Source organism: Lacerta agilis, chromosome 5, assembly GCF_009819535.1.
Source record: "Lacerta agilis isolate rLacAgi1 chromosome 5, rLacAgi1.pri, whole genome shotgun sequence".
Classification (NCBI taxonomy): Eukaryota; Metazoa; Chordata; class Lepidosauria; order Squamata; family Lacertidae; genus Lacerta; species Lacerta agilis.
The window spans coordinates 62,494,158-62,509,134 of NC_046316.1; the positions used below are offsets into that span (position 1 = coordinate 62,494,158).

At 42.4% G+C, this 14,977-nt stretch overlaps 1 protein-coding gene across 2 annotated transcripts in view; it reads right to left on the reverse strand.

The window, feature by feature from the left end:
• LOC117047269 (glypican-5-like) overlaps positions 1-14,977 on the reverse strand; it is a 374,186-nt gene that overhangs the window by 240,275 nt on the left and 118,934 nt on the right. For both annotated transcript variants that reach the window (XM_033150213.1, XM_033150212.1), the window contains exon 3: positions 12,820-13,514. In XM_033150213.1, the coding sequence (XP_033006104.1) occupies positions 12,820-13,514 (695 nt within the window). The remainder of the gene's footprint in view (positions 1-12,819; positions 13,515-14,977) is intronic.

Genomic DNA, 14,977 nt, shown 5'->3' on the forward strand with positions numbered 1-14,977 from the left:
GGCAACACTGCTTCCTGTGTCCTGAATGGAGCCGGAAGGTAACAGTTTAACCAGCCAAGATGATTTCCAGTGCATGCTGGGAATCCCCACCAGCAGGAGGAAAAGTATCTGTCCACTGCCCTGCAGCAAGCCTTCGACCAACATCCCTGGATTTTCTCAGCGCAGGGCTAGCCAAGGGAAAAAATGGCACATGGCCAAAGAATGCAACTGAAACACTCCAAGGAGAATGCATGCTGGAGTTCCATTGCTAGCATATAATTCATTAAAACTATTATTTTCTCTAGCTGCAAATTCATGATGGATTGCGCTATTTTATTTGTAGCACCTCAAGAGTGATTGGCTGCTACACTACTTGCTGGCAGCACATGGTGATTATCTGAACTGTGTGAGCTTCGGGAAAGAAGCGACTAAGCTTTGTTCTCAGCATTCTCCCAAAGTGTCCAGGAGTACTTTACAAACGCTGTTCGGCCCACTTAATAAAGCTGTTCATTACCAGCTGGCAAGTACTGCGAATTCGCTCTTAAACAAAGTTACGTTCTTCACAGGGTGGCTATTTCCGTTTCAGATTTGGAAGATTTGCTGCACATTAGTCTAAGGTTGTATGACCTGTCTGAAATTTCCAAGTTCTTGAGCTATTCACCTCGGGATGTAGCAACTGACAATGCAATTTTGCTCTTGGAATTGCATCTTCGATTCTATGTGCTCTCAAGAAACCACCTGAATTACCATCCTAGTCAGAACTGAGACTCTGAAAAACTCAGATTATCTTGTTTCTGGGAAAGATGTGCAGGGCAGCGGACAGGGTCCTTAATTCACATGGAGGAAAGCCTGCTTAAATCCTTGCTCAGCCATAAAGCAGGCATGTCCAAAGTCCGTTTTGGGGGCCTAATGTGGCCCACCAGTCAGTTTAATCTGGACCCTGTGGCAGTTTATTTCCTGGGGTAAAATCCTAAAAAAACCTCAACAACTTCAATCCTTTGGTCTGCCCTCATGACCCTTCACTTCATCAAATCTGTCCCTCTTTGAAAAAAGTTTAGACACCACTGGCATAAACCATTTTTTGGTGGTCTTGGGCAAATAAATGTTAACCAAATCTATATCATAGGGTTGCTGTGTAGATGTCACCTTTATGTGCTAAAAAGATGCCATCTTTATGTGCTAAAAAGGGGGGTGACCAACCTGTAGCTCTTCAGACATTGCTGGACCACAACTCTTATTATCATAATTAATTGTCATAATGGCCATGCTGGCTGGGGCTGATGGGAGATGGAGCTGAACAACACCTGGAATGCCACAGGTTACCTACCTCTGTGCTGAATAAATAAAGCTGAACTACTGATCAACCTCAAACAGGTTTGGTGGATATCTACATTTGTCAAGCTCAAGCTTAGGACTTAGGCTGGGTCTCAAGCCCATTCAGCTCAGTCACGTGCCCCAGCAACCCATTGTAAGTTAAGGCGGCAAAAAGGGTGGTGAAACATTTATTTTAAAGGCTTGTTTTCCTTCAGCCAGGCTTAGGCTGGTTCAGACCCTCCTCCTGAATGGAGTTTGGATCTGGAGTAATTTACGGTATTTTAACTTAAACTGGAATAATTTATGCAGGTTTACCCTATTTACGATTGTTCACGTATACTTTTTTTCTGATAGATGCCTGACCAACATTTTTTGGCACACCTCAAAAGAAGGCAACCTTCTGAAGCAGCTCCTTTGAAAGGAAAAGCAATGAAGAACCTAGAAGAGGGGTGGGACCTCTTTTTCTCCAGATGTTGCTGATCAGGACTGATAGTAATGACCCTACGCCACCTGGAAGAACAAAAAGTCTGCATCCCTGACATAAGGAGTTCATAATCATGGCAGGGGTGAGATTGCTCCTGCTGACTCACAAAGCTGCACCAGGCCTCCTAATGCTGACCATACCTACAATCATTTGGTTATGCAAGCATTTTGTTCTCTCATCCAGTTATCTTCATTGGTGGCAATGCTAGGACTTGGGAGAAAGTCTTGTTATGGTCTTGACTCAATTCCCGCAGTCCTCTTCTGCTGTCTGCTAATGCTACTGTCAGGTATGAAGAATATTAGAGGATAAAGATAGGAAGAAATATTACCATATGTGCTTTTTTGTGATGGTAGTCTTTCTTTTCTTTCCATGGTAGCCATTTTGTGCTGGCACCCATGACACTTTTATCAAGATATGAATACCAGCAGCTGAGTTTTTATAAAAAAAATGCACCGATTTATAATAGTATAATATTTCATAAAATAGATACTCTGCATTGCCATAATAAATATCATCTATCTTACTTAATATCTTACTTAATTTGGAGTACTGTATCTCCTTAAGCTTCAAGAAATCCAAGCAAAGAATTATTATTCATACCACTTCTTAAAATTAGCATATTTTAATAAAATGACTGAAAAGTCCATCTACTATATTATTTCTCCCTGCTGTAATTGGATGCAATATATTATTGATAATTTTGAATTGCTAGCCCGTCAGATGCCAAAGTATAGCAGACATCTCCTGTGCAATTAATTTTTATTTTGTGTATTTGTCAAGATCAATACTTATGGCTTGGCTTTCATTCTCACAAAGTCATCTTAATCCCACTCTGCAAGGGTGTAATTTACTTTCTGTCCAGAGCTGATCGGCAGAGCCAAGCTATAATGAAGCCTCTGAACAAATGAACATGGAAATCTTGAAGGGATAATGGGAATTTCTTGGAGGCTAGTCCTTCAGTGAATCCATGGAGGGAGGGAACTGGAATGCCCTGCTCTCAGACTTCATGCATTTGACTGAAGGCAGAGTCAGGGCAGAGATGCGTTCAACTATATAAGGATAACGTGTGGAGCCTGTAAGGATCACTGAAGACTCTGCTTTTTGCAAGGTCTCCTATACAGTATACGGCTATAACCTCTACATAAACACCATACAATTTGTATGAGTATAGGCTCTTTTCAGATCTTTGGGTGAACTAATTAGAGCTGAGCTTAAAATTACCCAGAAGACAATTTTCTGAGAATATTACTTAGATTTTTCTCACCTCACCATAGAAAATGCTACTTTGCTAATTCTTCTCCAAATATTGTCCAACTTTTGGGGGAGCGGCAGCAGCTGCCATTTCCCAACTAGAGTATTGTGGGAAATTGTGGCCATTCCGCCAACACAGTTTCAGCCACTTGCAGCAGCAGTGGGTGGGGGCTTAGGAAAGAAAAAAAGAGCAACTGCCATTGCTAATAGTGAGCCCCAGCCCTGAGAAACTGTTGGGAGAATTTCTACTCCTCCTGGAGAAATGTAATGAAAAGTCACACGCACCCCAAATTCTTTCAAATAGGGTGGATTTTGATAGGCCATTTCGGCACACCTCTAGAACATATGGAAGTTATGAGCTGGGCAAGAGATAGGGATGATTGAAGAACTTTATCTTTGCAATTCTAACTGAGGTCATCCTTACTTCCCAGACTAATGCACAGATTGTATCTCCCCAAACATATGAATAAATCAAAAGGCACTTTGAAATGCGTATTTTGACAGAAAAGTATTTTAATCATATATACTTAAACAGCGCTTTTCTGCAATCGTGAGGATTTAAAAAACTGGGAGACAGAATGTGAAAATGGGGCAGAATGGACAGAATGCATGTAACATGTGCAAAAGTGACATAGAGTGGAAAGAAGAACCTAAAAAGAGACTGCTGGATCAGGCCAATGGTCCATCTAGCTTAGCATCATGTTCCCACAGTGGCCAACCAGATGTTTGTGGGAAACCAGGAAGCCAAATGCAAGCACAAGAGCACTCTACCTTCCAGTGGCTTTGAGCAGCTGATATTCAGGAACATTACAGCCTCCAACAGTGGAGCCAAAGCATAGCCGCCATGGCTGGTAGCCATTGATAACCCCATTCCCCGTGAATATACCAGTACTGATTTGCCAATCTCTTTTCCAAGATAATGAGTGTAATCCCAGTCAGTTTCCCTTTGTCTTAAATTAGTGGGGAAATCATTCTGGTGAATCTTTAATATGCTGGAGCGTTCCGAATTTTGACATATCTTGAACAACTACTTATGAAACTTAGCAGACCATTTGAATCACTAATTTTGGTCCCTAGCTGGATAAGTGAAAAGTTCATAAAATGGGGGGGGGGGGAGTGCTGATGCAAAGTTTTTACAAATCAGCTCTTTTAAAGGTTCAGGAAAACCCAAGTTACAAACATTACTGCAGCTAAAATACATCGTTTTAGGAAGCCACAACCTAAAAGCAAGCCTCAAAAATGCAATTTCATTATTCCGAGACAATTCAACAAAATGCACAAAGGCAGTTTAGGATCCCTTTCCAGTATTTTCCCATCTCTAGGAATGGCTCCCCGCCATCCCTTGTGAAGCCTGTAAGTTAGCCAAATGCCTCTTTGGAAAGTATGGAAGAGAAGGAGCATAGGGCCAGAGGCAAGAGATGGACTGGTGGTCAGGCAGATAAGAAGCAAAAGGCCAGAGGCCACACACACACACACACACACACACACACACACACACCGGCAGAAAAGTACATGACAGCAGTGGAGGGTTGAAGAGGGCAGAAGCAGAAGTGAAATCAAAGGCAAGTAGGGTCATGATCCAAGGCAGCCATTAGGAAAAAGAGGCAAGAGCCCTCATGTTCAATACAAGTTGCTTGGACTAATAAACTGACTTTCCCTTAAGGGCTTTACAGGGCCAAATGTATCTTGATAGGTGTGGGGAGTCAGGTGATGTTGTGCAGACAAGTAGATGAATTAACTTATTCCCGGCTGGAACCAGAAGGGCTTTGTGTTCCCTGAAACCGAGTCTACCTGACCTCCTGAGGCTCTAACATGAAGATTTTCTCTAGCCTGGTCCTTTTCCTTGACCACTGCTTTAGATGTTCACTTTGGGCTACCTTAGTCTACATACCTGCTTCTGGATCTCCTACCCTTTTGTTGCTGCCTTGAATCTAGACTTCTTCCTTACTTTGACTACACACCTTTATCTGGCCCCAGTGGTCCTTTTTTGCTGCTCTAGAGTTTGACTTCAGGCTACACACCTCCTTCTCACCAGATTCCAAGGTCCTGACATCTGATTGACTAGAAAGCTTTGCCCCACTGAGGTCTGGCAAGTTCAGAGACAGTGAAACATCACCTTTAATTGGAGCAAATGTATTGGACCTTCATGAGTTTCTTCTTGAGACTTAGATGTTCTGACTAGGGCACAGCCCCACCCAGCCATAGCAAGCTGACCCAGGGAACACCTGACCCAATCTAATACACATCCCTAATTCTGTCCAGTGACGACCATTCCAGCATTTTAGAAATACCATGATAAAAGAAATGCAATTCCATTATTCATCTGCTTTGTGTGAGAGAAAAAAACATCCCATTGTATGAAGGTACTTTGACCAAACTAGTAGAAGACAGGAGTGCCTGGCGTGCTCTGGTCCAAGGGGTCACGAAGTACATGACTAAACAACTAAACAACAACAACTTTACTCAAAGATCTGCAATTGGTTTCCTCTGTTACCTCCATCCCTACTTTACGTCTGCTGTTGTTTTAAAACACTACTTTCCCCCTCTCAGTGTTCCTCTCTTCTTACTCCTATGCCATAAATGTGTCTCCTTTTTCTCTCCCCTACCCCACCCTTACTTTATGCAATTCCGGGATTGTGATGTGGCACTGCAAATAATCCAGGGGTGGTGAAAGCCTTGCATTTTTATGTACATAGAAAGAAGATTATGATGCAGATAGGACAGAACAAGTCTTGATTCATTTACACCAATTATACATATAATTTACATGTGTATAATTTTGATGACAATGCATGATTGCCTCAGACATAAGTGAGTGCTTAATTTAAAAAAAAAAACCAAGTGCGAGCGAAGCTCAATTCAATTGGAACTATCAAATTCCATGTATAATTCCATTTAAAATGGACTCTTCCTCCCTTCCTAGACAGGGAACAATTAAAAAAAACCCAGATGGACAATATACATCAGTGCTCCAGCATCTGTAAGCTCCCTTGTCTTCCATGAAGAATTGAAAGTTTTGACTTTAAAGCCCCAAAAGTTTTAAGATTAACACGCAATAGAGATCAAATGCTTCTATGTGTCCTGTCATAATCTCCTAAAATCCAAGGCCGAGATCATCAAGAATACCCTCTGAATGATACCTTTGAATGATATTGAGCTAACTTTGGGGAGTTTGAGTTAGGCATGATGAGCTGTCAGAGATTTTTTTTTTTACTTTCTTTTAATCTGATTCATTTTTATTCTGTGTAAATGTAGACGCTAAGCAGGACCTCAAGTGAACCTGGAGTGAACCAGCATGGATTTAAGGTGTAAAGGCAAAATCACTGAGAGGGACTGCCTGCTAGCTTGACTCAGGAGCAGAATTCTCTTAAATGGAGCTACCACTCGCTCTCCTCCACGGCCATCTTCTTTTAGTTTTGCTCTACACAGCTCAAAAGCTTTACAACTGACTCTGTCCAATGCTGAAGCATGTTTATACATCCACTGGGAATAGAGCAGCTAGATTGCTGAGGTTGATGACATAATTATGTCAACCACAAAGAATTCTGGGATTACGGCTGTAAAGAAATGGGTCTGAAACCCTTTCTGAGAACATTCAATTTGGATGGGTGGAAGAACTAATGACTCCATTAAAACAAAAGTAATGCCGTCTATATATAAACTTGCTTATGCAGGATTTAAGGAAGCAAACAAACAGTGCTGTTATTTGGAGTCAGTGTTTCGTGACCATCAGCTAGGCTGGAAAACTTGTCTCCAAGTCTGTCAACACAAAAATGTTAACAGTAGTAAATTTACCACTTGAAAAGCAAAGCAAAAGAAATGCCAAGGAATGATAACATAGCATCTATATGTAGGGAGATTCTGCTTTTTGGAAAAAGTGGGTCACTGGAATGCCTACAATGGGCCCCACCAGTACTGTACTGCGTTCATTCTGTCTATTCATCTCCTACTTTGCTTTCCTTCTTAATCCCATCTCTAGTGGTTTTAACCTGTAAAATAACTGTCAATCTTCATTCGAACTCTGTGAGCTAAATCATTGTTATTAAAGACTGAAGTGAGGCAATGAATTGCCAATGGCGGCCCAGTGAATTAGAGGCTGAGCAGGGATATGAAGCCCATCCACAGACACAAACTCTGTCCCATGAACTACGCTCTCGCTGTTTCTTTCCTTGTTCCTCTGCCTAGAAACCAGTTGCTCTCTCATGACTGAATCAGGAGAGGCAACGACTGCCTTTCTTGCTAGACTCATATCTGTCATGCTTTACTCAGGTGTTCATAATCTTGAGGTCAGACCACTTTCAGACACTGTAGGCAAAGCTAGTTGTTGGGATTCCCAAAATGTAGCCCCGTACATCCTTCTTTGTACAAGCCAAGGTGCAGCAGCTTCATCCATGGCTTCATCCTTAAGAGCAACAAAGCCCTCTAGGCTACCCTACTTGCCCTCAAGAGTCTCCTCAGGTGGCAACTCTCCTGCTCCATGCCCTCTCTGAGAACTTTTGCTTGGCTGGAATGTGTCCTTGAACCTTTTGCAGGCCTGGATGGAGAGGGGTGTGTGGAGAAATGTCTGATTCTTAGGAGGCTGCAATGTAGAAAGGTAAGAGTTTCCTCTGTTGCCCCACCTAATTTTACCTCTGGCCGCACCCACTACTTCCATATGGCCCCCAAAACATTGCCTGTTCTTCATAGCCCATTGCAGAATTCCAATATTGTTTCGGATTATCATTGTTTGCCTGTTTAAAGGAATCATTTCAAGAACATCTCCTATTACCTGAAGCCAGACCCTGATCATTTGCTACACTTTTTCCACTGGGGCAGTGACTCCCTATTTTCTATTTCAATGTGAATACCTCTCTCCTCCTTTCCACTGTAGCAACTTGTCTAAAGGGACTGAGGCTTCTTACATTCCCTCGTCTCACTCTTTGTTTGTCTGTCCTCAGATCCCTCCACCCCAAACAGCTGGTCGTTCCACACACTTTATGGGAGTGCAGCTTGCTGTTCAACTAAAAGGCAGCTGGAAATATTTTATATAGTGGGTGGTGTTTGTGGTGGAGGGGGGTGGAGAGTGATAGATTCTTGTTCTTCAGACATTGCCTTGATTTGTGCTTAAATCAGTCAATAATGTGAACTGGTCAGAAGACACAACTCGTTTTTCTTTTCTACATTATTTCCCACATTATCAACATTTTTACACATGCCACAGCTTACACGAGAAGGGCTCAAAATGCACTTTAAAATGCAAAAGTGGTCTTATTAGTTTGGTGGAAAAAAATTGTCACCCATTCCTGAGCCTTTGGGAATGGGCAAGATAATAAAACAGAAAAAGAACAGAACAAATGAAAAAAGTGGACTAAGGTGTGTACTGCCGCAGAATAAAAAACGAGGTGAGACACTATAACTCTATAGCACAGAGGAAGAGAAGCAAAAGTCTCGAAAAGTGATGGCAAGGGTCAACAAGCTAAGTCAACCTATCTGGCACCACGGAGCATGGGGGATTTCTTCCAGTAGGAAGATTCTAGCCGATGAAACATAAAATAACGGCTGTGATTGCTGAGGCTGCAGACTGTAGAGGACCTACATTAGCTGAAGTAGTTGGGCAGAAGCCAGCGTCATTGAACAAATGGCACGGCACACTAAAGAGAAATGCACTGAGCCCAAGAGTGGTTTAATATCTTAATGGCAACCTTTCACACATACCACAAGCAGGTATTAAAAAATCTCCCTTGACTTCAATGGGAAAGATATTTCTGCAGTTCAACATAAAGCGCGTCTCCCATCCCCCCACCCCTTTGCTTGCAAGTGTGGCGAGCACTTCTGCTAAGTACAGTAAATGCTTTACTTAACCTTTTTCCCCAACAAAGTAAAAATAGCCAACTTTCCATTATTCACTGCCAAGTTCTCAATTAGCAAAAAAGGAATTCTTTATGTTAATGCATAGCCTTTGCCTAGCTATTTCAAAAATGTTAACCGTTTCCTAAAAAGTGAGCACGGCTGTTAATGAAAGCTGCCTCAGGGTAAATGAAAGCTACCAGGGGGGGTTGTTTTCTTTATTTGAAGATGTTTTCCATAACTACCATATTTCCCGTTGAATTATACCAGGTGCACAGTTGGTTGCAAAAGTGGATTTCATGGAAGAAAGGCACACAATTCCTGAAGCAGGAATGGAAATATATTAAAATACTTCTGAAATATAAATATTTTAAAATATATATATTTTTAAAAGTGCTGAAATGGAATAGAGTGGGATTATGTGTAAAGACATGGGGAAATGGCTTAAATGGACAGATCTGCTCATTTCTTAATTTAACTTAAATGTTAAACCAGCTATTCTATTCTGCGAGTACCAGTTTTTTCAAAACCCCAGCAAACCAAACAGATTATGAATTTAGCTCTTGGATTCTGCCAGCTAAAAGCTTTAAAATTATTTGGTCACAGTGACGAGCTGTTCAAGGCATACTCTCCAAGCCATGGCATAGGGAAAAGGCTGCCTCTCCTTGCTCCTGTGAGCTCTCAGAATGCTTCTTGGCTAGCTAGATGCAGCCTCCATCATGAGCTGAATTTAGCTTTTGACTCATGTCTGTAAAGCAGCCTCAGTTAGAAATGAATTGCAGATTTATAGAATTGTAGAATTGAAAGGGACCAAGACAGTCATGTAGTCCAACACCCTGCAATGCAAGAATTTTCTGCCGAACGTGGGGCTTGAACCCACGACCCTGAGATTACGAATCTCATGCTCTATCATCTGTGCTATTCCAGGCTAATGGTTTTCTAAAATCTTAATTCAGAGGACAGTATCAAATTCTGGCCTTGGATCTTTCTGTACAACAGTGGACATGAGTGGGTGAGCCCTGAGTCAAACAGATAACATAAACATTGGGTATAATGCACTAAGTTATGAATATTAAGAAGTGCCCTACAGGATCAAACCCAAGACCTATCTGTTCCAGCACTGAGATTCCTACAATGGCCAACCAGAAGGCCACAGCAGGATGTGAGGTGAACAGTACTTGCACAGTGTTGCACCTGAACAATTGATGTCCCTGGAGAATGTAGCCATCAATATCCAATGATAGCATTCTCAACTGTGAGTTTGTTAAAATCCCTTTTAAACCCATCTGTGTTGGTGATCGTTGCCACATCTGGTGGCAGAGAATGCCATAGTTTAACCGTGTGTGTGTGTGTGAGAGAGAGAGAGAGAGAGAGAGAGAGAGAGAGAGAGAGAGAGAACTTCATTTTGTGTGTCACGAATCAAAATTAACAGTTAACTGAAGCTAACTAGGATAATTTAAAATTTGTTAGGGGCTCAACCCCCCCCCCCCCAACCCATTAGATAAGAGGTAGGCAATCTTTTTGGTTCCCACCTTGTGGGCCAACTTTGAGCCAGCTGCAGTTGGGGCTCGGGCTTTTAAAATAAGATTAAATCTCAGTCTATTATAGTGCGGTGGCTGGAGTGCCAGACTAAGATTTGTGATACCCAGCTTCAGATCCTCACTCAGCCACAAAGAACACTGAGTGACCATGGCCTCAACCATTCAGCTGCGGCTGCCTCCCATATATGGAAGAACCATGTATGTTACCGTGACTTCTTTGGAAGAAAGGTAGGGTAATAATATACTAAATAAACGCATATTGGTAGTATCTGTAGTATACTCTTTGCAAACTACAGTGAGGGTTTTTTCATGAAAAGAAACAACGAAGCAGTGTATAAATATTATGAAATAAATATGATCTCTCTCAGAACTAGAAAATAGTTACATTTGACACGTCAGGTGGTGCAATAGTCACTGTGTCTGGCTGTTAACCAGAAGGTTGGTGATTTGAGTCCTCCCAGGGCAGGATTCTTGCATTGGAGAGGGTTGGACTCAGGGTCCCTTCCAACTCTATGATTCTCTTACTTCTATCATTGTTATTTCAGCTGCAAGTCTATAGTAGAATATCGTCTATGGTAAAATATCATCCAGGTAGACCAACAGCAGTTCCCGTCTTAATTTCTTTCTCTATGCCTTCGAGTCTTTTCATACCCCTAACCAACAGAATAACCAAAGTTATGCAATGAAATTACCCTGTCTAAAGCCATGTGATTTGTTTTTCTTTGCATTCTTCCAGATTAGCCTAATCCTTGTTTTGAGTCCAGTTGCCATGTTGCTATGTTGACAGTCATGCTGCGCTTCACGGAAGAATAGCCAGCTGCCTCATTAGCTATTCCTATTCCTGTAATTTCTGACCTATACTTCAATCTTTCATATAGGACTTTTCAGTTTATGGGCTCATGTATTATATATTGGCAATGTGGTTTTAAAAACAACAACAGCATGGTGGAAAAAAAAGGAATATTGCACTGGAACAGTCTTATTCCTTGGGTAATAATATTCCACAAAGCAAAAGTACGGTACATTTTCTATTTTGAGCACTATTCTCATTTCCAGAACTGAGTTTCTGAAATCTTGATAACTGAAATTAAAAGAAAGTGTTTCACCTAAAAAACTTATTCAGTGTATCTGAAGAAGTGTGCATGCACACGAAAGCTCATACCAATAACAAAGTTGGTCTCTAAGGTGCTACTGGAAGGAATTTTTTATTATTTTTTATTTTGTTTTGACTACGGCAGACCAACACCGCTACCTACCTATAACTAAAAAAACTTTTGTGAAAATGTCTTAAATGGACAGTCCCTCAGTGTGCCAATGGAAAGTTCTGGAAGTAAAGAGTTGAACCTAACACATTTGTCCTGTTAGTGCAAGGGCTTCTGCTTATGCGATGGAACTCCCCCCCTCTCTCCTCCCTCCACACACCCCAAATCTGTTCTGGGTTCCCCAAAACAGTCTGGAGCAGATTTGGGAAGGGCACAGAGGATGACAAGAGAGAAGTACTGTTTTGGGGGGACAGGAGGCAGGTGGGTATGGAGGACTCCCTGGTCCTGAATGGGGTAGCTGTGCCCCTGAAGGACCAGGTGTGCAGCCTGGGAGTCATATTGGACTCACAGCTGTCCATGGAGGCGCAGGTCAATTCTGTGTCCAGGGCAGCTGTCTACCAGCTCCATCTGGTACGCTGAGACCCTATCTGCCCATGGACTGTTTCGCCAGAGTGGTGCGTGCTCTAGTTATCTCCCGCTTGGACTACTGCAATGCGCTCTATGTGGGGCTACCTTTGAAGGTGACCTGAAACTGCAGCTAATCCAGAATGCTGGTGACTGGGAGTGGCCGCTGAGACCACAAAACACCAGTCTTGAAAGGCCTGCATTGGCTCCCAGTATGTTTCCAAGCACAATTCAAAGAGTTGGTGTTGACCTTTAAAGCCCTAAACGGCCTCGGTCCTGTATACCTGAAGGAGTGTCACCACCCCCATCGTTGAGATCTGTTTCTTCACTGCAAGAAGTGAGGCTACAGGGAAACGGGCAGAAGGCCTTCTCAGTAGTGGCACCTGCCCTGTGGAACACCCTCCCTTCAGATGTCAAGGAAATAAACAACTATCAGACTTTTAGAAGACATCTGAAGGTAGCCCTGTTTAGGGAGGTTTTTAATGTTTGATGTTTTATCGTGTTTTTAACCCAGCCAGATGGACAGGCTATAAATAAAAATTATAATTATTATATTTCCTTTTAAAAGATTCCTCCATGTGAGCTTTCAACCAATTGCCTAATATTGATAAGCATGTGAGAAAGGAAAAAGGAAGAAGGCCCCATCAACAGCTGGTATTTGCCTAAGTAGCAGTAAACAATGGTTAGAGACAACATACACGCCAAAGGTTAAAAGTAGCAGCAGGAAGTTGAAGACAAATCAGAGCACAATACTTACAGTTGCAGACAGGTGGGGTCCATTCAGCTGGGCATGCAAAATGGCGTCATTGATTGAATTCCGGATACCCAAAAGTGCAGCTTCTAGATCATGCGATCCAGCCATTTCGTTAGTGAGATACTCCAGGGTATAGATATATTCCCTCCACTGAGAGTCCAGTTCAGATATGCTGGCAAAACAGCCCCTCATGACATTGAGACAATATCCTTCACAGGGTCTGATCAGAGTCAGACCTTGGCAATGTGGGCAGTACTGCATCTTCACTAGGGCTCTGCTGCATTCCTTTGTCAACGTGGCATGTTCAGTAGCATTCAGCACTTCAATGCCTAAACCCAGGGCCTGATTGAATGTCCTGCTTGCCCAAAGAGACTTTTCCAACTTTGTAACTGTTTCTTTAGAACAGAGTCCAAATGGATTTATATCTTGCCGCGTTAGCCGCAGGCACTCTGTATACTCCTCTGACAGACTCGCCATGCCTGGGTTGATTAGGCGGCTGTAAACCAAAGGGAAGAGGCTGTCGAAGAACCGGAAAAGGACACTTTCCACTGTAGTCTGAGCGCCCAAGAGGTAGAGAGAGATGTCTGTAAAGAGCTCTTTGACAGGCTCTGCTGCTTCCTTTGACATGGATCTGTAGACAGTCTCAAACAGAGAAGTCGTATGGTTCTCAGCAAAGCGAAGCAAGGACTCAAAGGCCGCTGCAGGAAGAAAAAAAGAAAGAAACATTAGAAAGGTAAAGAGAAAATTTGGCGCTTCCTTATCCCAGATCAACAACATGGATTATAAAATTATGCATTTAGTATATTATTACTTGGGTAGTTTCACATTACTGCACTCAAAGGCAGAGATCCCAATGATTTCAACTGGTTTTTCAAGATGGTTCAACAGTTGCTTGATGCACCCTATCAATGTGTTACTCAGGTGCAAGGGATAAGCATGTGGATCAGAGGAGTGCTTTTAGCCCTTCCCCAACACCATGTCTTCTTTCATGTGGTTGTGTGCAAAAGAAAGCCCAGTGTATGAGCTCCAAACTCATCAGTAAGGTCTAGGACACCTGGTGGTCTGGGTGTCTTTATCACACACAGCTCAGGCAGTGAGCCTTCCTAACACACAACCAGGCACAACATGTGGTTATTGAAAGAAGGTGACATGTTGGAGCAAGGCTGAAAGCACAGCCACTACTCCACATGCTTCTAACATGAGTGACAGAAGATCAGGCAGTGAAATCTTTGAATGGCTAGAAAGGCTCCCTTGCAAGCTGAATACTGGGAGCATACCTTTAAGCCAGCCTGATACAAGACAATTATCATAATGGTAGAGTACATGCTTCTCATGCAAACAGTCCAGGTCGGACTGGGAAAGACTCCTATGAAACCCTGATGTGCTGCTCCCAGTCAGTCTGACTTGAAATAAGGCAGCTTTCTATGTTCCTGACCTTGTTCTTTCCCTAGACATTTTCAGAACCATCCGTGGCAGGCTATTCCAAGAATAAAATGTCACATATCTGACGGAGATTCACGTTGCCTGGGGGAGAAGATCTACCGGTATATAGACCCAAAAGTCCTCAGTCACATATCTATGTGGGTGTCTGGAGCAGTTAATTGATCAAGTGGGGAAATGGCTGTTTTCTCCATCACTTTGGACATTGTTTTTTCAAAACACAAGGCTGACATTTGGCAACTCCACTGCTGCCCATGCAAACATCTCTAATACAGAAAACAATAGATATCTACAGTGAGTGATTCCAATGGTGCAACACGCACCATGCACTTACAATTAAAGCCCCTCTACACATAACAGAAGTTAAGAGAAGGGAGAAGTGGTGCAAGGGCAGAGGGAATGGATGAGCAGAAACATGGCCACTTTGTTTCCTACTGAATTATGGGATTTATAGGTACCAAGTGTTCAGCCGGCAGTGTGGCATGCTATACCATTGACGAGAATGACCACAAATAAAGAACGTCACAGCGTGCCGAGTCTGTCAGTTGAAGCAAACTTAATATTGTTACAAAACTTCAAAGCAGCACTAACCATTGCTACTTTCATAACCCTTATGAGACTATAGTAATTTACAATGCTGAATGGTACCAAAATCCAAAGAGCCCCACCAAAAAACAAAACAAACCCAAGAACCGCCAGAAAAACACAGATTCAAAAAACT